This window comes from Megalobrama amblycephala, linkage group LG15 (genome assembly GCF_018812025.1).
Source record: "Megalobrama amblycephala isolate DHTTF-2021 linkage group LG15, ASM1881202v1, whole genome shotgun sequence".
Lineage (NCBI taxonomy): Eukaryota > Metazoa > Chordata > Actinopteri > Cypriniformes > Xenocyprididae > Megalobrama > Megalobrama amblycephala.
This window is the reverse complement of record NC_063058.1, coordinates 11348854-11376437: the sequence shown is the minus strand read 5'-3', so window position 1 is coordinate 11376437 and position 27584 is coordinate 11348854. Positions and strand designations below refer to the sequence as shown.

General features: G+C 35.5%; 2 protein-coding genes across 4 annotated transcripts in view; both read left to right on the top strand.

The window, feature by feature from the left end:
• The first annotated feature begins 1027 nt into the window (after positions 1-1027).
• ctdspl2a (CTD (carboxy-terminal domain, RNA polymerase II, polypeptide A) small phosphatase like 2a) lies at positions 1028-19574 on the top strand. 2 transcript variants are annotated; one of them, XM_048158235.1, is made up of 14 exons: positions 1028-1201; positions 3767-3827; positions 6274-6482; positions 6562-6700; positions 6843-6989; positions 11426-11644; positions 11719-11806; positions 11891-12002; positions 12091-12177; positions 12282-12344; positions 16053-16132; positions 16323-16449; positions 16543-16638; positions 19501-19574. In XM_048158235.1, exons 3-14 carry the CDS (start codon positions 6297-6299, stop codon positions 19564-19566), a joined length of 1410 nt encoding a protein of 469 aa, XP_048014192.1. In that variant the 5' UTR covers positions 1028-1201; positions 3767-3827; positions 6274-6296; the 3' UTR covers positions 19567-19574. The 2 variants fall into 2 exon arrangements, with proteins under 2 accessions (XP_048014192.1, XP_048014190.1); XM_048158233.1 differs by lacking the exon at positions 3767-3827 and having other exon boundaries at positions 1029-1201.
• Positions 19575-23147: 3573 nt separating this feature from the next.
• Positions 23148-27584, top strand: part of scaper (S-phase cyclin A-associated protein in the ER) — a 144677-nt gene continuing 140240 nt past the window's right edge. Inside the window, exon 1 of one of the 2 annotated variants that reach the window (XM_048158228.1) lies at positions 23148-23496. In XM_048158228.1, coding sequence (XP_048014185.1) covers positions 23323-23496 — 174 coding nt within the window. In that variant the 5' untranslated portion in view covers positions 23148-23322. The remainder of the gene's footprint in view (positions 23497-27584) is intronic. The other variant, XM_048158230.1, reaches the window with a different exon arrangement.

Below are 27584 nucleotides of genomic sequence, written 5' to 3'. Positions count from 1 at the left end.
ATTGAATTGAATTGAAATAGATATATAGACAGACAGACATGCAGACAGACAGACAGACAGACAGATAGATAGATAGATAGATAGACAGACATGCAGACAGACAGATAGATAGATAGACAGATAGATAGATAGATAGATAGATAGACAGACATGCAGATAGACAGATAGATAGATTGATAGACAGATATATAGACAGATAGAAAGATAGACAGATAGATATATAGACAGACAGCTAGATAGATAGATAGACATGCAGACAGACAGATAGATAGATAGATAGATAGATAGATAGATAGATAGATAGATAGACAGACAGACAGATGATAGATAGATAGAGATAGATAGACAGTCAGGCAGACAGATAGATCGATAGATAGACATGCAGATAGAGAGATAGATAGATAGATAGACATGCAGACAGACAGACAGATAGATAGATTGATAGACAGATAGAAAGATAGACAGATGATAGATAGATAGAGATAGATAGACAGTCAGATAGATAGAGATAGATAGACAGTCAGATAGATCGATAGATAGACATGCAAATAGACAGATAGACAGACAGATAGATAGATAGATAGATAGATAGATAGATAGATAGATAGATAGATGTGTTACACTGTTAATTTAAGTTTAAATTATGTTATAATATTTGATAGCGTTATAATATTTAATATTATTTTCTTCTATTATACAGATGTTTTTGTTATTGTTTTATGTATGCTTTGGCAATATTGTATTATTTCCAGTCATACCAATAAAGCAATTTTGAATTGAATTGAAATAGATAGATAGATAGATTTTATATGTGTTTTATATATGTATTTATATATGTTTTTATATGTAGGTCATGTTTGTAATTTTGGTCGTGTTTTCCGTTCGTCACAAAAAGTGATCATGACAAACGGAGACTCAACATTCATTGCCCTGTCCTGTAAGTTTGACATTCCTCCTTACCGCCGCCTTCCTCAGTATCTGTGCGCATGCGCACAGTGCACAGCATCATCCGGGTTCTTTGCAAGAATCCCTCTGAGAGGAGGCGGGAAATGGCGTCCCGAGCAGCTGTAGCAGATCTCTCTGTCGTTCTGTGACTCACACTCAGCGGAGAAGGAGCCGACAGACACTCGCGCGGGCCGCTTCAGCCGCCGTGGCCAGATCCACAACCACCTCTGGATCGTGTCGTTGCGACCCCTGGCATGTAAGTGTTTAAACCGAACATATTTTGATCACATACATGCAAAAATAAATATTTAACCCTACGCCACGGTCGCAGTGCTTTGAAATCTCGCGTCTTCACGACTCGCCCCCTCCTTATGTGAGAATATGTTCTTCATGCAGATAAAGACGGCGCAGGTTTCATACTGCATTTATACAAATACTAATTCATAAATAAAACGTCATGGAATCAATAAAAACGTCTCATTTTCCTGCGTGTTTACAATGTAAAATAAAAAAGGGCTCATGCGCTGGAGCGCGAGCTACGAGACGCAGAGCGCGGGTGTCGCGAGACAGCCAACAAGTCATCTGTTAGCGTTAGCCGCTGACATTAAAACACCCTTACTCAAATATTCCCTCCAAAATAAAAGGTGTTAATGAGACGAAAAATATGGCGTGGGTAGCTTGAAGTCAGTGGGCCTCTTTTACGGGCGACTGTTGTTGGCGATTTTTTTTGTTTTGATGTCAAAACCACTAACCGATTGGCTCGCTAACTTGCGCGCGACCATTTTTAGCTTGTTAATGCAGCTTGGAGGCGCGAGCTGTGCGAACTGACAACAAATACCCAAGAAGCTAATGTTTTTATTGGTGTATTGTGTTAGCTTATAAATTTAACAAGTTTTAAATGTGCTCGAAATGATCGTCAGGCTAACGGAAAGCTACATTTGTTTAGATTCAACAAGCAAAGAGGAGACATGATTCACCCCCGCCCACTTCAGACACACTCGAGCACATCTGAAGACTTTCACTAGTTTGTTTCCACGGCACATACCAATGCTTTTATGAACGCACTCAATCATAAAAAGACGATACTTCTATTTATACATTCAATCCACATCATTATGACTATAATATGGTACGACGACTTTTGCTGTACTATTCTCGAACATTAATACAACATTATAGTATAAATTCGCTCTGCAGTGTTTGAAATTGATAAAATATTTAAGATGCAGTGGTTTAATAGCTTGATTGAAAGTATAGAAAATATTTTATTAAGAATCCTGAATGTCGGTTAATTGTCACATGACATGAAAGTATTTTTTTTTAAGAAGTATTTTATTTTGACTTTGTAGCTGGACTTTAAAGTGGACTCAAACTTGTTAGTAATCATTATTTAACTTAAATTACAAAATGAAGGATTATACTTTACTATAAAATCAAATTAATATTTGCTTTAAACCGCAGCGCATCAGATTATACGTTAATTAAATCGCATCCTTTGATTTGATAATCGCACTTATCTATATTGTGATTATTGTGCAACCCCTTTTATTTTTTTATTTAATTTCATGAATTATTAGCTTTTTATCAACTCACAAACCAATGGAGTTCCCTCACAAACTCCCAGAGGCTCGCAACCTTCGTTTGGGAAACCCTGATCTTACGGATGCGCGATATATCGGCCGATATACATGATATATTTTTTTTTTATGTTTACCAGCCCAAAAAAATTGCCTATATATCCGATAAATAATGGGTTATTTAAAGGTGCAGTATGTAGGATTTCTGTCCACTAGAGGTCGCTAGAGGCCTATTCAAAACAAAGGTGTAGCTTGATGATGCCAAGTTTGAGCGCAGAATCTTGGGACATGTGGTCTTCACCTCAACGGACGGTGGAAAAGGATAGGGATTGGACTCGGGAAGAAATCATGTTCATGGATGCGATTATTAACGTTACTGTAGTATGAAGCAGAGCAGGAGCGAGTGTTGTGGGAGCTGAACGAGGCCGCTGGAGTGATTGCGCAACACACGCCTCACGAGCAGCTGGACTTTTATTATGCCACAGTCGGCGGCGCCGCTTCCGCTTTTACGGTCATGAGTATGAGGTAACGCAGCTCTGTTTATCATATTAGATAACATTTTCAACACATTCAAATGTATAACGTGTGCGTTTGCTCTGTGACTGTTAATGTATTACTGTTATTAAAAATAAAGCTGCATCTGATTATGCTATGTTAGCTATTTGACAAAATAGTGTTTTTCTCTGAGGCATGGTAAAGCATGGTACTCGCAAAAAATCAAGAAAATTGATTTAAACAATAAGACTAAACGTGTTGAGCTACATAACAACAATTAGTTTTCTGTCTATAAATATATCAAAACAGTTGTTCCCTTGTCTATTAAAACATGTAAATATTAAAGCGTATTTGGTGTTTCCATGGTTTCTACAAAATAAAATCGGAAACCAAAGGTAACGCGGGTATGACGCAATTGACAGGCGACTCCTCACACGTCCCGGAGCCTTGGATAAAATTGCAATTTTCTCACGATTTACAAATAGTTGGAAACATTTGGGATATTGTAAGTACTCAAGTGAACAAAATATATAATACTGGCCTAGTGGCTTTTGGATATTTTACTGCAAAAATATTACATATTGCATATATTTATATTAAATGCTTCAGTTTACTGCTGATCATCTTTAGCTACAGCGCACGCAGCTCAAACAGCAATGCACGATATTAATAACTATGTTATGTCATATTACATAACATTATAATGTGAACACTGTTGTTATAAAATGTTGTGAATTCTTTGGGTTTAGTTGCCGTTGTTACGGGAAGAGCACAACCGCAACAGGAGCAACACATGATTTAGTTCAAATCGTGAGTCTCATTATTTTCCATCAAAAATATGGTTTAATTAGAATCATTTCAATATTGTCTGTGAGGAGTCTAGGGCTGTCAAACGATTAATCGCATACAAAAAAAAAGTTTGAGTTTGTATAATATATGTGTGAGTACTGTGTGTAAATAATATGTATATATGAATATACACAAATTAATGTATATATTTAAGAGAAATATGTTATGTACAAAAAATTTATTTATATATAATAATTATATAAAAATATAAATAAATACATATACTTGTAAATATTTCTCAAATATATACATGAGAATCAGAAAGAGCTTTATTGCCAGGTATGTTGTTTACACATACTAGGAATTTTAGTGACACAAGCTCCACAGTGCAACAGAGTGACAGCAACAAGACAAGACACATAATAAAAAGAATAAAATAATAATATACAAATTTACAAGATAGACAAAGTGCAAAAAAAGCAAAAGACAATATATATTATAGACAATTGTATGTACAGACAATTGTATGTACAATTGTATTGTACATGGATGTGTTTGTATTTATATATACATAATAATGACACACAGTACACCCACATATATTAGGCAAACTCAAACTTTTATTTTGTATGCGATTAATCGTGATTAATCGTTTGACAGCCCTAGTGGAGTCTATTCCATTTTATTTATTGATAAATGAAGCAAATCTTTCCAAAGTTGGCACAAAAAAACAAAACAAAATTAGCTGCCTTTCCATCAAGTTGTTTGAGCGGATGACAGTGGAATTGGTAACCTAGTAACCAACAAACAGTAAATAAAACCTCATCAGTGGAAACAGACGATTGGTCACATGGGTTTAATGTTCGCTTGGTCAGAATTTATTCAGCAAATGCATTTCCATTTTCCATTATTCACATGAAGTCTTTCACACAAGTCAAAAACCACCTTAAGCGAGCGTAAAAACTTTTTTTTTTTTTTTTTTTTTTTTTTTTTTTTCACAATTTGCCATTTCCATCACTCGTTTCTGATGCAATACTTCATAATGCGCATAAAAACAGGGTGATGGAAACATAACTATTGATAAGGCTGCCTGACGCACACTTAAAATTTGGATGCACCGTTTTTGCATTTAACTGAGCATTTTTATTTTAAATTCAACAAATATTTAAAATTCGAATTTTAATTTGACAGCCCTATGGTGCATCCCTACCTGATCTCGACAAATACGCATGGCTTAATTGTCCTTCAGAATTCTTATTTCCTTAAATTAAGTCATTTTAATATTTAAATAAATATCAAATAATTATTAATCAAAGTAATAATTCTTAAAGGATTAGTTCACTTCAGAATTAAATTTTCCTGATAATTTACCCACCCCCATGTCATCCAAGATGTTCATGTCTTTCTTTTGTCAGTCGAAAAGAAATGATGGTTTTTGAGGGAAACATTCTAGGATTTTTCTCCATGTAGTGGACTTCACTGGGGTTCAATGGGTTGAAGGTTCAAATTGCAGTTTCAATGCAGCTTCAAAGGGCTTCTAACACAATCCCAGCTGAGGAATAAGGGTCTTATCTAGCAAAACGAATGGTCATGGAAATGGTCTAAAAAAATAAATAATTTAAGTACTTTTTAACCACAAATGCTCATCCTGCATTGCGATGCACCACGCATTACGTAATCGCGTTGATTACGTAATAAGACCCTCATTCCATGTCTGGGATCATGAAACTGCAATTCGGACCTTCAACCCATTGAACCCTGTTGAAGTCCACTATATGGAGAAAAATCCTGGAATGAAAATTTCTTTTTGACTGAAGAAAGAGAGACATAAACATCTTGGATGACATATGGGTGAGTTAATTATCAGAATTTTAATTCTAATCCTTTAATGCAAAATCACAATTGCATTGCAATATTTTTTATAGGGGCTTTTGCCACTTTTATTGATAGGCTAGCGGAGAGGAGGCATAGAGCCGGATTCGATTGTGTAAGCGCTGCCACACAACTTGTTGGAGAATGTGATTGTTCGCTCAAACTCGTGTCCAAAATATATCGCTAAGTAATATCTGTTCCAAGTTGCTATTCTCACAAATCCCGTACGCAAGAGCGTGAATGTTTGCAACCATGTGTCCCCCGTTTTAACCCATCATAGTCTTCAAGAGTTTGCCCTGACATAGTTCCCCATTGATCGGGTGATGATTTCCCCCTCTTTTTGTGGCACTCTTAAAGACAAGGCAGTAGGGTGCTGCGGAGACCTTTCTTGTCAACGGCAGCAGGGAAGAGATCCGATTGTTTTCCTTGAGTTGCCATGACTGATCTCCGGAATGGAATTTCCCAACAGCCGTAATGGCAGCTGAATATCTCGCATTCGGTGTTATTAATGTGGCAGTATTGAAATGTATGCAAATACGCATGGTGCTGCTCTGCACGTTTTTCATAGTAGATTAACTGGTTTTGTCTTTTCCAGTCTTACATGTGACTTTTGGGACAATGAGGCTGAGAGTGCGTAAAGCATCTCAGCAGCGGAGCGATACCCCGTCCGCCCGGACTGCCAAGACCAAGAGGAAGCACTCCGAGGTGGAACACACTTTGCCCTCCGAAGACGGCAAGATGCAGAAGAGAGACACGGGCATTTTCTCCACCATCAAACGGTTCATCAGAGGCAATGCTGTCAAGGTTAGGATTTGAACTTGTGTTTTGTGATGATTTTGCGACACAAGCGTGGTTTGATTTCAGCCATATTTCTTAATGTCAGGTGGAGCAGTGCACTCCTGCTAAGAGGAGCCGTGTAGACTGTGATTCAGACAGTAATCTGATCACATCCACTCCGACCGGTGGGAACCTGCCCAGCAGAGCAAACCCCAGAGCCCGCAGGAAAGGTCCTGTGAATGGAGGTAGGAGTGCTGACTCTCACAGATAAACAGGCTACTCTTCTTCTTTCAAGGGTTCTGTATGTAAATGACCTTTGTTGTGAACGCTTATGCAGGCTGTCAGCGTTCTGTTGGTGTTAAATGTTTCTCATTTTCTTCTGCTCAGATACCATGACAGGACAGAGTAAACCAGTGAAGCCCAACGGGAAGCTGGAGGTGCAGACGGAAACTCCGAGCAGTCCGCCCCGCACCACCCTCCTGGGAACCATCTTCTCTCCTGTTTTTAGCTTCTTCTCACCCGCCAACAAAAACGGTAAGGACTTGTGATCGCACTTGTCAGCTAATAAATGTATGTGCCTAAATGACACAAAGTTAGTCACATTTTCAGTCCTTTTGATTTACACAAAAACGTGTGAGAAACAAAAATGAAGCATGAAATCATGAAACATGAAATTTTATTTAATACATATTCCTGGGGCCAGATTGGTGAAACATTAAGAATAAAATTCTTCTTACCTTGTTCTTAAGTAAAAAAAAATATATATATGATTTTGTATTCATAAACATTTTTCTTAAGATTGTTCTAAAGACATTAAACTTCATTCCTGAAATAAATACTCTTTTTTTTTTTTTTTTTTTTTTTTTTTTTTTATATATATATATATATATATATATATATATATATATATATATATATATATATATATATATATATATATATATATATATATATATATATATATATATATATAAAAAAAAAAACATTGTAAGTTGGGATAACTTCCAATTTTGAGATGGGCTCTTTAAAAATAACTATTTGGGTCAATTGCATGACGGGTCTTTTTTTTTTTTTTTTGTTATGCCTTAATAATAATAATAAAAAAACAAAGATATGACATCCAAAGTGTGTAAGATAGTACAACTAGATCTCTTTTATTGAATCCAAAAGGTTTTAATTATATTTTGCTACATATAAAGGTATTTTAGAGATTTTGAAGTGTCAAAAGGTCATTCGGTTTAACCATCCAAAGGCCAATACAGCCATTTCATTTGTGATTAAAATATCTTAAAATGTAATAAATGTATGTATTTTTTATTCTGGCATGATTTTATAACATCATATATAAACATAGTGCAAAATGGTATTAAAATTATGTGTAGAAGTTGTTGTTTTGTTATGAGAGAGAATGTCCGGAAAAATGAATTTCATTGATGTCATTCGGAGTAACCAATATAAAGGGACCATTTTGGATCAAGTCATGCGGTCAGTATCATGTGACAGGATGTGACATCATTCAGACACCTGCAAAGGACCACATGATCATGAAGCAAAGTAACTAACTCTCTTGACAATTTGCAAAATTCATGTTTTCACGTTTCCATACGCATGTCCCGAAACATCAGGTCATTCGGTACAACTGCTATAAAACATGGAAAATGTTGTAATATTTTAAAAACTTGTACTAAATATAAAATGTTTGGTTGTCCTTTTGTTAGCTAGCTAGATATCAGACTGTTAGCATTGTTTGAAAATATCATCATTCGGTATAACCAAAAGTGTCATTTGGTAAAACCGAAATTTTGGTTAAACTGAATGTCTTTTTTGGTGACAAATTTTGTTCATCTTGTAAAAAATGACAAAAGCAGTGTTAATTGATTATAAAAACCACATAACCTCATTGTTAACACTTGATAAAACTTTTTTTTAAATTTCCATTATGTTAATCATTAATCATCTGACAGCAAAACTGCAGCACACTTATAATAAACAGAACATTGTTGTGCATTGCTGTGGACACTGTTATATTATGGTTATCATTATCATTCCTGGTTTGAACCGGCCTTTGTGTACAATTCACCCACACAATTTTCCATAGAAATAAAATATAAACCAATAACCAAATAGATTGGTGGTTCAACAAAAAACCAAAAGGATTTTTCCATAAGCTTTTGGATTATCGCAAAAAAGCTTTGTGATCAACAAAAGTGTAATACTTTTTGTCCATCAAGATAATTTTCACAGATGAACACAACTTTTATGAATTTTTAAGCCTAAATGCAGTCACCATAGTGAAAAGCTAAAGATAGGCTGTATGCAAACTACACCATAGTCCCACAACTTCAACGTCACCATCACTAAGCTTTCTAACTAAAAACATTTTCCCTGAAAGTTTGAGTTAAAATAGCATAGTTATAAGCATGATGAGGCTGTAAAAGCGGACTGAGATTACCTGTTCAGTTGCTGACGTTTAATGTTCGCGACAGCCTCTGTAGTCCCATTTAGCCACTTGATGGCAACTGCATTTTTCAAGACACGTAACGGCTTAAAAAAAATCAGGAGTGGGGTAATACTGATGTAGAATAAAACATGAAAGTGTCTTAAGCTTGTCTTCACCACAGACCTTATTTCAGCCATTTAACCAAAATCCCATTCAAAAAACCCATTGACTTCAGGACGATGGAACCAGAAGTGCTAAAATACTAACACGTTTCCATGTTTTGGCCTACAAATTGATGTCATAATTGCACCACTCTTTAGCGATTTAGACAATAGCCACTTTTCCACTATTGGGCCGAATGGTTCTAAGAACGGTTATAGGTATATTTTCACGAGTTCGGTTTGGCACGGCACGATTACTTGGCCTGGAATTCTCAACCATGCTGGTAGAATGTGTGTTGTGACGTCGCCACTCGGGATTGGTCACTTGTCTGTTGCCTGGCTACCAGTTTCTCTGGAGCTGGCCAAGCGCGCTATTTGAGTGAAGTACATACAAGTTAATAATAGAAATATCTGATCATCCTCCATAATGCGGTCACTATTTACATCTCATGCCATCTGTAAACTCTGAGAGCTCTATTATCAGCCCCACAGTGGAAAATGAAACCAGATCCGTACCGGCTAAGCTGGATTGGCACGGAATGGAACGGTTAGGCGACAAGAACAGTTTGGCCTGACAGTGGAAAAGCAGCTAATGATTTAGGCCTCCAGTGAAGGCAGTGCAGCCCTTCTAAAATCTATTTAATGTTGGTTAATGTAATACATTTTACATCAATAACAGGACATGATGATAAATTCAGAAAAGCAGATTTCTCATTGGGATATGCATGAATGCTCTGAAAAGTCCCTCTCACTTTTCTGGCCTGAATCAGAAATGCGTTACATGGGTTGTGAGTAGTATTGTCAAAAGTACGGACTTCGGTACCAAGTCAGTACTGAAATTATGTGGTGATACCAGCATTTCCCCCTAGCATTTTGTGCCCTGTTGAGCAGGATTCTTAAACGCCTCTGATTGGCCATTGTGTTCACGAGCTAAACGGATACATCTGTGATTTGGCTACAATGATCAACGTGTTGTATATGGACATCCTTGATGCTCTTCACCGAAATGTCATGATACCAGCATTTCCCCCTAGCTGTTAAGTGGGTTCTGACTAACTACTAACTTAGGGTGCGTTCACACTTGTCATGTTTGGTTCGATTAAAATGAACCTTGGTGCGATCGCTCTGTAAGTGTGGTTCATTTGAATATATGTGAACACTGCCATCCGAACCCTGGCGCGCACCAAGCAAGTGGACCGAGGCCGCTGAAAAGATGGGTCTCGGTCTGCTTCCAAATGAACTCTGGTGTGGTTCGAATGATATATGAACGCAACACCAACCAAAGACATGTAACCGAACCAAAAACTGGAAGATGAGACCCTAAAAAGGACAGAATCCTCATGCATATAATTTTTTTCTCGTCATAGTCGCGATTTTGCCCATCACAGGCAGCAGACGCGCGTCTCCTCAAAGCAGATCGTTTGTGTGTGTAATGGAGTCATAAAATACATCATAAAATCCAACCAATAAGTTTGTGAATGTGTCCCTATGCCTTTAGGTTCGGTATCTTTTGGTTCGGTGACGCCAATCTTAATGCTAATTGGACCAGGACTAAATAGTTTATTTATTTATTTTTTTGTTGTGTTTTGTTTTGTTTTTTTGGGTCCAGACCAAACGAACCGAACTACAAATGTGAACGCACCTTTAAACACCTCTGATTGGCCATTATATTCATGTACTCAACAGATACATCTGTGATTGGCTACAATGATCAACGCTTCAAAAACATGTTGTAAATAGACATCTTTGACGCTCTTCACCAAGCGTTTACACAGTTACACAAGGCATCCGGTCCGCTGATAGATGCCTGCTTTCAAACGCTCCCACTATCAAAATGCTTTCAAACGCTCCTGTGCGTTGATCACTGTAGCCAGTCACAGACGAATGTGTTGAGCATGTGAACACAATGGCCAATCAGAGGTGTTTAAGTTAGTCAGAATCCACTTAACAGCGCTCAAAATGCTAGGTATTGTTACATTTTTTTTTTTTTTTTTTAAACTCCAGTACCGACTTGGTACTGAAGTTGTTATTTTTAACAACACTAGTTGTGAGTGCTGTGTTTTGCCTTTACAGAGGTCTGGCACTCACATGACCATAAAATCAGATGAAGACCATCAGAGAAGTCACATTGAAGTGCTCAAAGAAGCATATATAGACCTTTTTTTTGTCATAATGTAGTAAAATTCAAAGTGCAGCATTTCTGAGCCAAAGCAGTTGGGTAGAATTGACACTCGCTGCTGTCTGAAACCTTCGGGTCATCTAATCGGTCACACCTGCTGAAAACTGAAACATTTACCAATGAAATTGCAGCATTTTCTTTCCTTGTGAGCTCTTTCTGATGTCATTACATTGTCTTCTTCATCCTCCAGCTACAGCGGGCTCTGATTCCCCAGGCCAGGCGGTGGAAGCCGAGGAGATCGTGAAGCAGCTCGACATGGAGCAGCTCGAGGAAACCCCGACCAGCACTACCACCGATGGCCGAGACCTGACCTTTGACCCTGCACTAAACCCTAGACCGCTGCCTCATGTAGACACAACGGTAGAGGAAGGAGAGATCGTCACAGAGGCTGATATGCCTCCGCTAACTGGTGAGTGTCTGGGATGTTTTCCAGCTGTACTGCTGCCTAAAGGTGACCATCCTCACATTTTCTCTCTTGGTTAGCCGTAGGATCCAACAGCAATTACCCGGATGTCCCGCCATCACCTCCTCCTGAGGGGACTTATGAAGAGGACTGGGAAGTTTTTGACCCGTGAGCCAAATTTCAACACACTGGAAATCGGAATATCCTCAGTACAAACACGTGCTTGTGTGCTAACTTTTCTCTGTCTTACAGTTATTTCTTTATCAAACACGTGCCACCCTTGACTGAAGAGCAGCTCACCCGTAAGCCTGCGCTCCCTCTGAAAACCAGGAGCACGCCCGAGTTCTCCCTCGTCCTGGATCTTGTAAGTTGGCATTCAACTCTGATTGAAGTTGTTTGATGCAAGCTCTATTTGATGCAAAGATTAAGCGGTCGCTGTGGTTTTATTCCAGGACGAGACGTTGGTCCACTGCAGCCTCAATGAGTTGGAGGATGCAGCTTTGACCTTCCCTGTGCTTTTCCAAGATGTCATTTACCAGGTACAGAGCCGAGCAACTCAAACAATCAATATTTCACATTTTTCACAAGCTTTTCCACTGCTTTGCACGTAGCTCTGTTAGAGTGATTTGCTTTATTTCTAAAGGTGTATGTCCGGTTACGACCATTCTTTAGAGAATTCCTGGAACGCATGTCTCAGATTTATGAGGTAAGTGAGGTGTTTTTATTATTATTAATGATGAAAAAAATTCAGTACCATAATGCAGTTGACATGATTTATTTATTAAATCTTTGAATAAACATTTTATTTATTTTAGTTTGTAGTGAAGCTACAAGCAAACGGCACATACAAATGTGTGTACCATTAATTTATTAAAGCAATAAAGGCATCCAATGCTTAAAGATAACTATTAAATATGTGAATAATTATTTAACCAAAAATTACAGCACATGAAAAATACCTAGTTATTTTTTTATATATAAAAAAAAAAAAAAAAAATATATATATATATATATATATATATATATATATATATATATATATATATATATATATATATATATATATATATATATATATATATATATATATATATATATACAGGGCTTGACATTAACACCCGCCAACCCGCCAAATGCGGGTAGATTTCAGCTCTCTCTCTCTGTTGCGTGCGCGATCACTTCTCCTCGCGCCTGAATAGTCAAATACACGTGCACACAGATGTCTAAATGTCAATCGTGTGGAGTATCTCGCGTGAATACAGTCGGTTATGGCTTAAGTGGACGTAAACAGGTGAGTAGTAACTGAATATGCGTCAGTTACGTCCATGCATTCAGCAGCCCAATTAAATGTCATTAATGTTAATCAAACAACAAAAGATGTTAAATGAATGTAGGCTATATGTTAAACCTACTGTATCTGAAAAAAGATTATTTTTAATTTACTATTGTTTTTGTAATTTGCTTCTTTGTTCTTTTATATAGCCTAACACAAATAACTTATCTCATATTAGCCCATGCTCACATTGTCTACCTCTTGCCCACCTGTACATACCAGCTGATATACAGTGTAGTCTTGATTTGGGTGGTCAATCTGCATTTAAAAGTTTGAAAGGGTTTTAAATCTTCTAAATCAAGTAAAATGACTCAAAATAAAGTAATTTAAGCATAACAAAGACAACTTTAATCATATGTAATTTACCAACATCAAAATTGTGGCCAGTGAAAATGTTGAGTGGCTAGTAACTTTGGAAAACCACTAACCACAGTGGCTGGTGAGCAAAAAAGTTAATGTCAAGCCCTATATATATATATATATATATACAAAAAACAATCTGCTGAACTGGTTTGATTCATTCTGAAAACTGTGATATTTTATTATTTATATACTATTGTAGTTTTCATTGGCTTTTTTTGTTTATCCATTTATCCATTTATTTTTAATTTTAATAATTAAATTAAATTAATTAATTGTCATTTTTATTAGTTTTTTGGGGGTTTTTTAAATTCCTTTTAGGTTTAATTTATTATTTCAGTTATTCAGTGTATTTATTTTCAGTTATTAATTGTAGTGCTTCAACTTAAACTTTTTCACTTTAACTAATATTTATATTTTATTTCAGCTTCATTTTAATTAACAAATATTTTTAGTATTTGTAGTTTTAGTCAATGATAATAAATAAAAAATTATTTAGTTGTCTCCCACATTTTGCATACAACACACATTACAACCATTTAAACTTTATTAATAAACTTGTTGATTGTTCAAATATTTTTCTTACATACAAGTTTCACAAACCTCCAAACCATCTATTTGGCTGCTACTAAGTGACGTTTTTTTTGTTTTATGTTTTTGTTTTGCTTTTATACAAATCAGGTTTTTAATTAATTAATTTATTTTTTTAACCAGATTTTGGTAACATGGTTGAAAAATAGCAAACCTCCATACAAAAAGAAAGTGTCCTTGGTAGTGATGCACCGAAATTAAAATTCTGGGCTGATACTGAAAATTTAGGATGCACTTGGCTTTTTTTTTAATTGTATAATTGTACAATTTCATAATTGATTAATTTCATCATTTTTCATCATTTTTTCCTAAAGAGCGAAATGAAAATGTTCAGAAAATGAAAATAGTTTAATGATCAATTAATCCAATTTATTTAAACAAATAAAACTGAGTTTAACAGAAAATGCACACAAGGCAGTTTTTATATCAACTTTTTAATAATAGAATTGTTTCTACTCCAATTTGTTGGTGAAATATAAACATTTAATCGATGGCAGAAGACATTTATTCAAACATGCACTAAATAATGAAGACATCACTAACAGGTTAAGTAAAAAATGAGTATGTAATACAGTGCTTATATTTAGCAAAATGCGCCTCTAGAGGGTTTTTTTCTAGCTTACTGAGATATGGGCATTGAATGGATTTCCTGAAGTAAATCGTTTTATTGACATCTTTCCCCGGTTGAAACACTGATTAAGTGATTACATGAGACATTTCAAGTCATAATGTATGTTTCAACATTCTTTCAGGTGTTCACCCATGTTTATTTGCTGTAACTTGTAGCAAAGAGGAGATGAGATGATCAGTTCACAAGCTCTTGATCAGTTTTGATCAGACTAAAAGATCGATCTTGACATTTAAAGTCCCCCTGAAATCAAAGTTTAAGTTTTTTAGCTTTTAGTATGAATATGTTAGCCTTAAGGTTATGAATAAGCTATTGTGCTGCAAAACAATGACAACATTCGCATTTAGGAGATATAAGCATTCAAAACTAGGCTGTCAAACGATTAATCGCGATTAATCGCATACAAAATAAAAGTTTGAGTTTGCATAATATATGTGTGTAAATAATATGCATATATGAATATACACAAATTAATGTATATATTTAAGAGAAATGTTATTTATGTACAAAAAATGTAATATTAATGTAATAAATGTAATAATATATATATAAATTATATAAAAATATATATAAATACATATACTTGTAAATATTTCTCAAATATATACATGGATGTGTTTGTATTTATATATACATAATAATAACACACAGTACACCCACATATATTAGGCAAACTCAAACTTTTATTTTGTATGCGATTAATCGTGATTAATCGTTTGAAAGCCCTATTCAAAAACTGTCTCTCACTTCCGCTAAAATGGAACCATTTTAGCTTCTCATCAAATCTGTCCAATCAAATGCTCTTTACTAGTTTCTATATGGTGAATGGCACATAGTGCACTATATAGGGGATAGGGAACAATTCAGTGTCACGTGAACCCAGTCTGCTCCAGTCCAGAGATACGAGAGCGGATCATATGCGCAAGTCGTCACAAAACATTCGGACACGTTTGAATTCTACAAACAATGCTATATTTTAAAGCAATATGGAGAAGAAACAGTTAGAGATTATGAGGAAAATTTGGTTTTACAAGCTCAACAGCTCTGGTTGAGCTGTGATCTAGGCGAAATGCAATTGGCTATTTTGAAAAAAAGGGGAGGGGCGTCTAGCTATATCCCACCCTGTCTGTTTCCATGGAAATTACATCAACCGATTGAATAAAACTTTTAAGAATCCATACATTATCGATTTAAAATCGAGAAAACTATATTGTCAATTCAGAGCTAGTGTTCATGTTTAACTGTTGTAGCTTATCCACATTGTGCACATGAGATGCTGAACAGTCAAAACATGCCATCAGAGATGTGCAAATTCAATAATTTTGGTCCTTCAAAACAATTTCGGCCTGAAAATTTTCAGTAGCTGAAATTTCGGTATATTCCTAGTCCTTTGCGTGTTCAGTCCTGTCATGCTTGTTTCTTGAGGCCTGATGAATAACTTGTCAATGATGTGGTCTACCGTTTTCACTGGCATTAATGACATAACCTTGAATTATCTGCAGATTATTCTCTTCACTGCTTCCAAGAAGGTATATGCTGACAAGCTGCTGAACATCCTGGATCCTAAAAAACAGTTGGTTAGGTCAGTTGCTTTAAGTTATCATTGGGTCTTGTCTCAAGCAGGTGCTCTCTCAAATTAAAAAAAAGAAAAAAAAAAAAACATTAAATTGCAGCTGCATTAATAGTATGCAGGTGTGATGGGAACAAATGTGTCTGAATTCTCAGGTTGTAAGATGTTTAAACCTCAAGATGTCTTTCCTCTCATATCTCAGGCACAGATTGTTCCGCGAACACTGCGTATGCGTCCAAGGCAACTACATCAAAGACCTTAACATCCTCGGGAGAGATCTCTCCAAGACGGTGATCATAGACAACTCTCCTCAGGCTTTTGCCTATCAGGTTCGTGAAGCCGCCTTGGGTTTCACCTTCATTGATGTGGTCTGTGTGGAGTTATTAGTATGTAAAGCTCAGGATGTGCTTCTCTCATTGCAGCTTTCCAATGGGATCCCCATTGAGAGTTGGTTTGTGGACAAGAATGACAATGAGCTCCTAAAGCTGGTGCCGTTTTTGGAGAAGCTGGTAGAACTGGTACGTGCATCTTGTCTTTTGTGTGCTGCTTTTTAACAATGAAGTATGTTGGGTTTTTTGTTGTTTTCAGATATTAAAATATTTTCTCCTATCTTAATTGGGTAACACTTTACAATAAGGGTCATTTAGTTAACATTAGTTAACTACATTAGTTAACATGGACTAATAATGAACTGCACTTCTACAGCATTTATTAATCTTTGTTAATGTTAATTTCAACATTACTAATAGATTATTAAAATCTTGGTAACATTAATGCACTGTGAACTAACATGAACAAACAATGAAAAACAACTATTTTCATTAACGTTAACGAAGATTAGTAAATACGGTAATAAATGTATTGCTCATTGTTAGTTCATGTTAGTTAATACATTAACTAATTGTAAAGTGTTACCCTTCATTTTTTACTTTGTCTTTACACTATTTTTTTATTTTGTATTTTTTTGTTATTTTTATTTAAATATTACATAATATTACATTTGGATTGAATATTACATTATACATTTTATTTTAAATAAGATTTCTTTGCAATTTAATTATTGGGAATAATGGTATAATGATGATAACGATAAAGTTGTTTATTATTATTATTATTATTATTATTATTATTATTTTAACTCAAATGACACTTTACATAATACTGTTTTTTTTTTTTTTTAGATGATACCAAATTTTCTTTGCCTAATTACAAAAGTATAGCTATCCATATTTAATATCATACATTATAATATTTATAATAATATCTGTATATACCTTTATAGCTTTATGATGTAATGGGTTTTAGTTTTTGATGTTTTAAATAAAAAAAAATATAAATTTATTTTAAACATTTATTTGAAAGTTGATTTTAATTCTGAGAAATAATAATAAAAATTTCTTAGTATTATAAGAGTATTATAGTATTATAAGATTTTTAAGAAAATGTTTGACATTTGGATAATACCAGGGATTTTTTTTCAAACTTTACTGTTAATAATAAAAAGTCAAATAAAATAACTATCAATATTTAATATCAAACTTTAGAATTTTTTAGTGTGAAGACTTTACGTTCTTGATGTGCTTTTAATTGTTGTTTTAAATACAAATTTAAGTTATAATATCTTAGTGTGAAGACTATAGCTTCATGATGTGAGGGGTTTTAATAATTGCTTTAAATAAAAATTAAATGTACTTTTAAATATATTTTAATAAGATTTATTTGCAATTTAATTTAGTAGTAATAATTATTTTAATACCTCAAACTTTGCACTTTCAAAATACTGTTTTTGTTTTTAGATGTTTTTGTTTTTGTTCTGTTTGTTTTGTTTTTACTTTTTTCACAAATTTTATTTTATTTAACTTTTTATTATTAACATTAAACTTTTCTATGGCAATTTACAAAAGCATTATCCATATTTAACCCTTAACAACCTAGAGCATTTTTGGGGCACCTGACTCGCCTGTACTTTAATTTGTTTTTCTAACCCATTCTAGCGGTCAGCATCAATTGCCATATTTCATTTTAAACAGGAGAGCTTGATAGTGTATATGTATGTATATATATGTATGTGTGTGTGTGTGTGTGTGTGTGTGTGTGTGTGTGTGTGTGTGTGTGTATATGTATATGTATATGTGTGTGTGTATATATGTGACCTGCTCTGGCAAAATGAGTCGGAAGTCGCAACGTTCTATTTTAAGATATGGGTCGATAATGTGGAAAAACAATGAAAAAATCGTTTTTTTGTTTTTGTTTTTTTTTTTAAGTTAATTTCAAAGAACAGACTTTCAAAAATAATCTCCCAAAGTTTCGTAGTCCAGATAATTGAGTAAAGGTATTTAAATGGCTATTAAATTTGACATGGAACTCCTCTCGTCACTTATGAGCATTTCCCGGAAACGTCTCTGCTCTCCAAATATGGTGTTACACGTTGTATAGAACCAATCAAAAAGCTTAGAAATGTAAACACACTGACATAAACGCTGATTTTTATCAATGGGAAGCCCCGTTTCGACTGACATGCACGCGATCGGTCCAGCCATCCTCCTGTCAGACTAGCGCTTCAGACTGAAGTTTTCATGAGGATTTATAGTTTATGGACTGTTTTTGATTTCGGTAATTACATCTAGAAAGGTAAAAGCATTGATGGCATCTATAAAAGAGATATATGAAAGCGAAACGAAAGTCCAGTGAGGAGGACGCACGAGAGGAGAACTGCGCGTTTAGTTGGTATGCGTATACTGTAATACTGCATTTACAATGCTTATCAGTGGCATGCACTTTGATCGTGAAAGTGAAAGTGCCCTTTGAGGTCGCATCGCGGTGCCCCCGTGTTCCCATTTCTCCCGATGTGAGCTCCAGTCCATTACAATTTAGAGCGGTTAAGGCCCGGGTATACTTCATTTCCCGCGAGCCTCTTAAAGAAACTCCTTTGGCCATGAGCGCGGAAAGACTTGTTCGGCTCATGCACACGTGCATCGCCTGTGGTCATAACAATTCACCCCCAGCCTGGTTTAATAGCATTTATATATATATATAACAATGTCTTTGGTCAAATTAAGCTGTAAAATAAATAGTTTATCCCTTTAAATGCAATGGATTTTGAAAGATATCAGCAAAAAACGATTTTTCTCAGGTTTTCAATTGGAAAAAGAGGGCAGATGACCATATTTCAAATGGGTATATCTTTAAAACCATTCAAGGTACTTTGACTAGGATATCATTTTAAAGCTTATTGTCTCATCTTTCCATTGATACCAAAATCTCAATTTTGAAATTTGGGTCACTGTGACTCATTTTGCTGGATCAGGTCACATATGTGTACAATTATGTGTTTTTGTTGACTTGTTTTTTTTTTTTTTTTTTTGGTGTTTTCAATCCAGAATGAGGACGTTCGGCCACACATAAGAGAGCGATTTCGCCTGCATGACCTTCTACCCCCAGACTGAATGTGGAAGAAAACGAACATTTCTTGCCAACCAGACTGTTTTTAAGCAGTAGGGAATTTACACCGTGGGGAAAGGAGAATTTGCCACAAACTCTTTGCCATAAGGATTTCAACTACAGACTTGCCTACATGGGTGTTCTTTTATGTGGGGCGGGTGGGAGGGAGGGAGGGAGGGAGGGAGGGTGGTGCGGGGCTCTGGACTAATGTTTTAAAACAAATGACTTGATGTATGCATATGTTTTCTATACACACACACACACAGACACACACACATTTATGGAACCGAAGGCGAGGCCGAGAAGATCATTTCTGATTGGTCGATCAGCTCCGCTCTGGAGTGGAGTCTATGCCTGATTCGGACTTTAACGTAAAGCGCTGTGCAGAAGTGGACTTGCGTCACTCCTTTTGGTGCTCAAAGGGATCCTCTGCCCTTCCAGGCCTCTGGCTTACTTCAACGAGAATGACCGGTTGAATATAAATATATAGAACATGAATATATACATTCAACTATGTGTGTATATGTATATATAACATTTGTACATATATATTTTTTCCTGTCAAGTTTGTAAAACACAACTTGCCCTTTGGTTTTAATTCATTATGCATTCCTTTTTAGTTTTTTTTTTCATAGACGAGCTGGCTTTTTATTAATTTTTTTACTCTAGATTTGATGTATATTTAATGGCCTATCCGTTTCGCTCTAGTTTTCTGGTGAAGTGTAATCAAAATCCGGTCACATCCCACGTGCAGCATATGGAAAAGCGTAACGAAATGCTCATTTGTAAATCTCAACTCCATTCTTTGTCTTGTGGCTTCCAGTTACTGACCGCTTACTACCATTTATCCATGTCAGTCCTAATTTGGGGAATTTAACTTTTCTGTTCTTAGTTTGTTTTTATATACAAGTATAGATGAAATGTACAATACTGTATGCGCTTTAAATTGCTTTTCTGTGGAAAAAAAAAAATTAATGCTTTGTCTATTTCAGAAATGTCCGGTAATTGTAGCACCAGCACATGAACTAGCTTAAATCACTGCAATATTCTGTGCCCCCCCCCCCCCCCCCCATTCCGCTTTCTCCTGCGATCCTGCTTTGAAAACTGTTTTAGGATATCATGTACAGCTCTACCTACCTCTGAAGGGTAGACCTTCTGTTTCATTCAGTGTTACCCCAATGGTTTTTATTCCATGGACATTAATACATGATTTTTATGTACCAACACGATTCGAATTGGTTTTTCTTTGTCGTTTGGATGGAAGCATCACATGTGGCCTTGATTTGTTTGTTTGTAACTTGTCAGTTATGACTTTAAAGGTGCAGTAAGCAATTTCTGAGAGAGTGGATTGGACCGAGCGCCAAAACACAATTGTAGCCAATCAGCAGTAAGGGGCGTGTCCACTCATTAGGGGGAGGTGCCTGTGTTACATAGTGTGTTTGGATTTGTGGGCGGAGCTATCAAGATGGCGATTTCAACAGCGTTTCTCAGAAATTGCTTACTGCACCTTTAAGCTCATCACAGTTACAGCTCATGCTTTTTATTGTTTAGGACAAAAGACACAGGTGATCTTGAACTGAGAAATTTGGTGTTTGAGTAATTTAATAGCAATGTCTCAAGTTTTTGAGAGAATTGGTAATAATTTTAGCCTACAATCTCTGGCAGCTCTTGTCAATTTAGGTGAATATTTTCTCACAAAATGGCAGCTTCTGTTTTTGGAGTATTAACTTTCTGTCAATGGATCACTCAAATAACTTTTTTTTTTTTTTTTTGTAATCGCAATGGATGAAATGAGTCTTTCGATGGGATGGTTGTGTGTTTGGTTGCAAATGTCTGTTTGTGAATGACAAGGCCTTTGTTAAAGATAGATGTAAATGCAATGAATGTATTTCAGTGTAGCTTTTGCAGCACACATGGAGCAACAAGAAAACATTCTTTAAATCTTTTCAGATTATGTATTTCATATGTGTGTTATGTTTGTTTTTTTTTTTGTTTTTTTTAGTGTCAGTGAAATTGAATCCCTTTATTGGGTTCTGGACTTTGGTTTAATGTAGCTGACTATCAAAAACAACAACAGCGGTTAGTTACTGAAAACAGCATGCTGAAAAGTTCAAGACTGAAAGATTAAATTTGCTGTTTTTGCACATTAGAATGCTTCATTTTTACTGTTAGCTGGTAAAGCGTTCTGTCATTTTAAATCATTTTAAAGGGATAGTTCACCCAAAAATGAAAATTATCCCATGATTTACTCACCCTCAAGCCATCATAGGTGTATATGATCTTTCAGACGAACACAATCAGAGATATATTTAAAAATATCCTGGCTCTTCCAAGCTTCATAATGGTAGTGGTAGTGAAAAGCGCTTCCATCCATCATAAATATAATCCATACAGTTCCAGGGGGTTAAAAAAGGCCTTCTGAAGTGAAGCGATGGGTTTTTTTTGTATGAAAAATATCCATATTTAAAACTTTATAAATTAAAATAACTAGCTTAACTAGCTACACGATGTAGGAGTATCATAAGCTTTCACGACTCTTGCGGTTTAAACAAATAGGGCTGGGCAACAAACTCAGGCTCCTCTTATATCAAAATCCTCCAACATTTTTCTTTAAAATTTCTCATTTTAGACTTCTAATTCGTGACCGGTGTTTTGTTTTGCTCTCTCCTCTGAGCTTTCACATTCGTCATGCGTTGGGTCAGAGGTTACTCTCTACCGCCGCCAAACGATGCATCCGCCCATCTGCCGGAAGCTAGTTATTATAGTCAATAAAGTTTTAAATATGGATATTTTTTCTTATAAAAACCCTTCGCTTCGCTTCAGAAGGCCTTTATTAACCCTCTGGAGCCGTATGGGTTACTTTTATGATGGATGGATGCATTTTTTTTTTTCAAAACCATTATAAAGCTTTTAAGAGGCGGGATATTTTTAAATATATCTCCGATTGTGTTTGTCTAAAAGAATATAGTCATTTACATCTCGGATGGCTTGAGGGTGAGTAAATCATGGGATAATTTTCATTTTTGGGTGAACTATCCCTTTAAAATGTATTTTAAAGATATTTTTGAGACATACTTTAATGGTTAGATTTAAAGTTGAATAAATGTAGTTCTTGTAATAAATAAATAAAAAAACAGTTTCTTAATACATGCTTTTGATGGGAAATTAAAATCAGAATCTACAGATAGGGCTGTGGAAAAAAAACTTCACCCCAAAATCAAAAGGAGTTTATATATATATATATATATATATATATATATAACAAAATATAAATAAGTACATAATTATTTGATTTGGTCTAACATTCACATTTTGCACGTTTAAATCTTAAATCATTACAATAATAAATATTTTTTCGCCATGTGAACGCAGTGCTAAAATCTTTAGTTTTATGTATTTTCCTATATAATTAGAAGTCTGTATTTACATTTAAAAAATTATAGTTTCAATCCTCCCTGTTATATTATACTTTGACTCACATGCCAAAAAAAATAATATCAATCATCTCAAATCATGCATTATTTATTTATGATACGAATCAACAACAGCTATTACTAATAACTATCAACAGTAACTATCCATGGTGTTTTGGCGGTTTACCATGTCCGGTCCTCCAGTCCAGCTGGCGGCGTTACATTCCCTCCTGCGCTCTACACGATCCGCCAGTGTTCAGTGTAAAAGAAGAGGAGGCCTGTTTAATTTCTCGCCCTCTGGTCGCGAAGTTGTCGTCCGCTGAAAGTCGCTCGTTTGACACCGGGCTCATGTCGAAGGACGGCCGGCACGATGGGCGCCGGCGCGGCGCGGGTCAGCAGCACCGGTTCGGGATGAGAGCGGGTCAGAGCGGGGACGGCAGAGACAGATCGGCCAGTAACAGCTCTGGATCATCTCATGGAGGAGGGAAAGGCAGGAATACGCCCATCAACATTGCCCTAAAGGTAACAAACAACGGCTGGCTCATAACATAGTCACCTGCCTACCTAGACAGCATTGTTTTTCTTCTGTGAATGCGGCTGTGATGCCCTCTAGTTAGGCAGCTGTCAGTTTATTGTTAGAGCACTGCCCTTACTACGTTACTATGGTAACAATACTTTTCCATCAAAATAGCGTAGTTAATGCAGTTATTGTTGCTATAATACAAAACTGTAGTAAAGTTTTGATGACTGCTGTCATTTTGAAAGCTTCTTACACTTATTTTATAGTATTAAAGAACTGTACCTATGCTATTTTTGTCAAAAATGTTGTCTGGGTGAGAGGCAAGAGTGTGTATTTGCGAAGTATATTTGTTGGTATTGTTGCTGAGCTGTGTGTGTGTGTGACCTGAAAAGCGCAACCATAACAGCAACATGGCATTAACATAAAAGTACCTAACATGATCATGACAATAACATGACAAAATAACAGTAATACAGTGTAACATAACATTTACGTGACATAACAGTAGGACAACACAACATAACATTATATTAACATGACTGCAATGCATGTTGTGTTGCACTGTAATACGTAAACACAACATTTACATAATATAATAACATTAATATAACAGCAGAACAGTGTGTAACAGCAATACAATGCAACATAACATTAACATTCATTAACATTCATGACAGAATATTTGTATAACAGTAAAACCACACAATATAACAGTACATAACATAACAACATAATGTTACAGTAATACAACTCAACATCACATTCACACTACATAAAAAGACAACATAACATTACATACAGCAATTCAACATAACATGACATAACAGTAACACAGAGCAAAATAACATTTCCATAACAGTTAGGGCTGGGTATTGACACAATTTTCACGATTCAATTCGATTTCTATTCACATGCTTGCGATTCGATTCAATTCCGATTTCAATTGACCCTTCGCAAAGACCCGCCCCCTTTAATTACTGTTGCTTTGTCCAACAAGCCATGGCGCTGTCACACAAAAATACGTCGCAGAGCAAAGAGGACACTGACAACACGTCGACAGACAAGACAGAGCAGGTTACTGATGATATTAAACAAAGTCCCAGCTTTTAAACTGTGTAGTTTTTAAGAAATTCGAACAATAAAAAACGTTTTGTGGCTCTTTAATGTGTCGTGACAGATTGCTGTAGCTCTTCCTACTACTTCATTTATAGCATCAAATAAACGTGAATGAACATCAGAAGGAATGTTGTTTCAAACGCGGAAAGATGTCAGTACACACCATTTTTCAAGTTCAAATCCACCAAGGTTAGTCTTCTAACTCCTGACTGCTTTGTCGGACAAAATGGCGGATTCGGAGTTATGATTGGTTAGATCGCTTGTCAATCAAACTCCCGGCGAAGGGTCAATTCGAATCAATATCGATTATTTTGGATGTAGTATTTCAGTTACAGTACATGGCAAATTTTCTAGCCGAAAAAAATCTCTCAACTAATGCTGTAAACTACACATTGGAGTCAGTTAGTACTACTATAATAATATTGAAGGTAAAATGAACTTATTTATATTAGGGCTGTCAAAATAACGCGTTAAAAAAAACAAATCTGTTGACAAATCTTTTGCGATGTCCTAATAATAGTCGTGATTCGCACGCAACGCGTCAACGTCCGCTAATGTCCAATTCGCGACCTAATGACTCATTTGAACAGATTCATTTTAATGAATCATGACAACAACTGATCTGTCCACACGGTCTATAATGAATCATTTACTCAAACAACTCTGAAATGAGAACATAAGTGTGTGCTTACCCCGTTTAGCAAGAGTGGTTAGTAAAATTAGCCTTAATAATCCACAATATTTCCAAGTTATTTAAATGTCAATGTGTAGTAAATTAGGCCTACCTACAAAATCAGTTAGTTTAGACTGGAGTGAGGTGAAACCAGAACAAAGCAAGCTGTTGTTAGCTGGTGCATTCAATTGTATATGGTAGAAAATTATATTATTAGTTAATATAACTTCTAAATTCTACTTTTGAATACTTTTCAGGTTTAGCAAAAAAACATCTTCTCTTACAAAGCCCTAATAACAGTACATAACAATAACATGACAACATAACATTAGCATAGCAGCTTAGCATTAGCATAACATTAGCATAACAGCTTAGCATTAGCATAACATTATTGCAATAACATAACAACTTAACAGTAATACGACTCAACGTAACATGACATAACAGATAAGAGTAACATATTGCAAAATAACATTACCATACCAGTGTGACATTAACTTGACAACATAACATTATTTCAATACAACTCAGCATCACATTAAAGGTCCCGTTCTTCGTGATCCCATGTTTCAAACTTTAGTTAGTGTGTAATGTTGTTGTTAGAGTATAAAAAAAATCTGTGAAATTTTAAAGCTCAAAGTTCAATGCCAAGCGAGATATTTTATTTAACAGAAGTCGCCTACATCGAACGGCCAGTTTGGACTACATCCCTCTACTTCCTTCTTTAATGACGTCACTAAAACAGTTTTTTGACTAACCTCCGCCCACAGGAATACACAAGAGTTGCGTTTGTAGAGTGTGTTTGTCGCCATGTCGTCGAAACGCTGTTATTTTCATCCCGCAGTCCAATCACCGGGTCTGATTCCGGCTCAAATTGATAGGGTAAAATTAAAGACATGTTTACAATAACACTGAGCGCATGCATCTCCACGTTATGGTAAGAGGCGTGACCTTTACGGGCAAGATGCGCTAAACTGCTGTCGAATCACAACACAGGAACCGCTGGCACAATCAGAACTCGTTACGTATTTCTGAAGGAGGGACTTCATAGAACAAGGAAGTCATCAGCCCGTTTTTATGACAGTGGAAACAGCGGTATACAGATAAGTAAATTATGTGAAAAATACTGTGTTTTTTTACACGCGAAACATGAACACATATTATATTGCACACTATAAACACAATCAAAGCTTCAAAAAACCACGAAAAACGGGACCTTTAACAGTATATAACATGACAACATAACGTCACATACAGTAATACAACTCAGCATGACATAACATATAACAGCAACACAAAGCAAAATAACATTACCATAACAGTACATGACAATAACATGACAACACAACAGCACATAATAGTAATACAATGCAACATAACATTTACATAACATAGCAGTACATAACAAGCATGACAACATAACAGTGCATAACATTATTGCAATAATATGACAGCATAACAGTAATACAACTCCACATGTCATAACACATAACAGTAACATATCTCAAAATAGCATTAACATAACTGTGCATATCATTAACATGACAACATAACAGTAATACAATGCAATTTACATAGCATAGCAACAATAACACCACAAAACACAGCAGTACATAACAAACATGACAACATAACAGTAACACAACATGGCTTTAGCATAGCAGTGCGTAACATTATTGCAAAAACATGACAACATAACAGTAATACAACTCCACATAACATAACTGTAACATATCGCAAAATAACATTACCATAACAGTAAATATCATTAACCTGACAACATAACATAACATTAGCATAACAGTACATGATGAGAGATAATGCTACATGTAAGGGATAGTGTAGATGACTAGTTCTGCAACATCCTGAAGGTTTTTTTTTCTGCGATTTAGTGACTGACTGACTGATTTGAATTGCATGGCTACCTTTAAAATAAATAATTGTCTTTGAGTTTAAGTGGTTTCCTTGTGTGAAAAACAAAGAGAGCACCGAGGCTCCAGGAACACCCTTCAGGTCGTAGACCTGATCTACCTGTCTGTGTTTAATTTGTGATTATGACAATGTGATTGTTTTTTATTCTGCTCATTATACAGTTGCATAACAAATTAATACATGAACATTAGACTTGATATGAACTTGATATCAGGCAACAGTTTGTTGAATTAATTGATTATTTTTTTTTAAATCAATTTTTTTTAAATGTAGAGGGAAAGAGTTATGACAAATATATTCTGTGGATGGTAGTAGTAGCAGCCATGAATTTGTCTTTTGTCTTTTCACACACGTAGACTACACATGTGG

Bases quoted from the DNA above. Each gene is read 5' to 3' on its own strand.
- ctdspl2a (XM_048158235.1), top strand. From the start codon at position 6,297: ATGAGGCTGAGAGTGCGTAAAGCATCTCAGCAGCGGAGCGATACCCCG. The intron at 6,483-6,561 runs GTTAGGATTTGA...TCTTAATGTCAG, and splicing joins TCAGAGGCAATGCTGTCAAG to GTGGAGCAGTGCACTCCTGC. The intron at 11,807-11,890 runs GTGAGCCAAATT...TCTGTCTTACAG, and splicing joins GACTGGGAAGTTTTTGACCC to TTATTTCTTTATCAAACACG.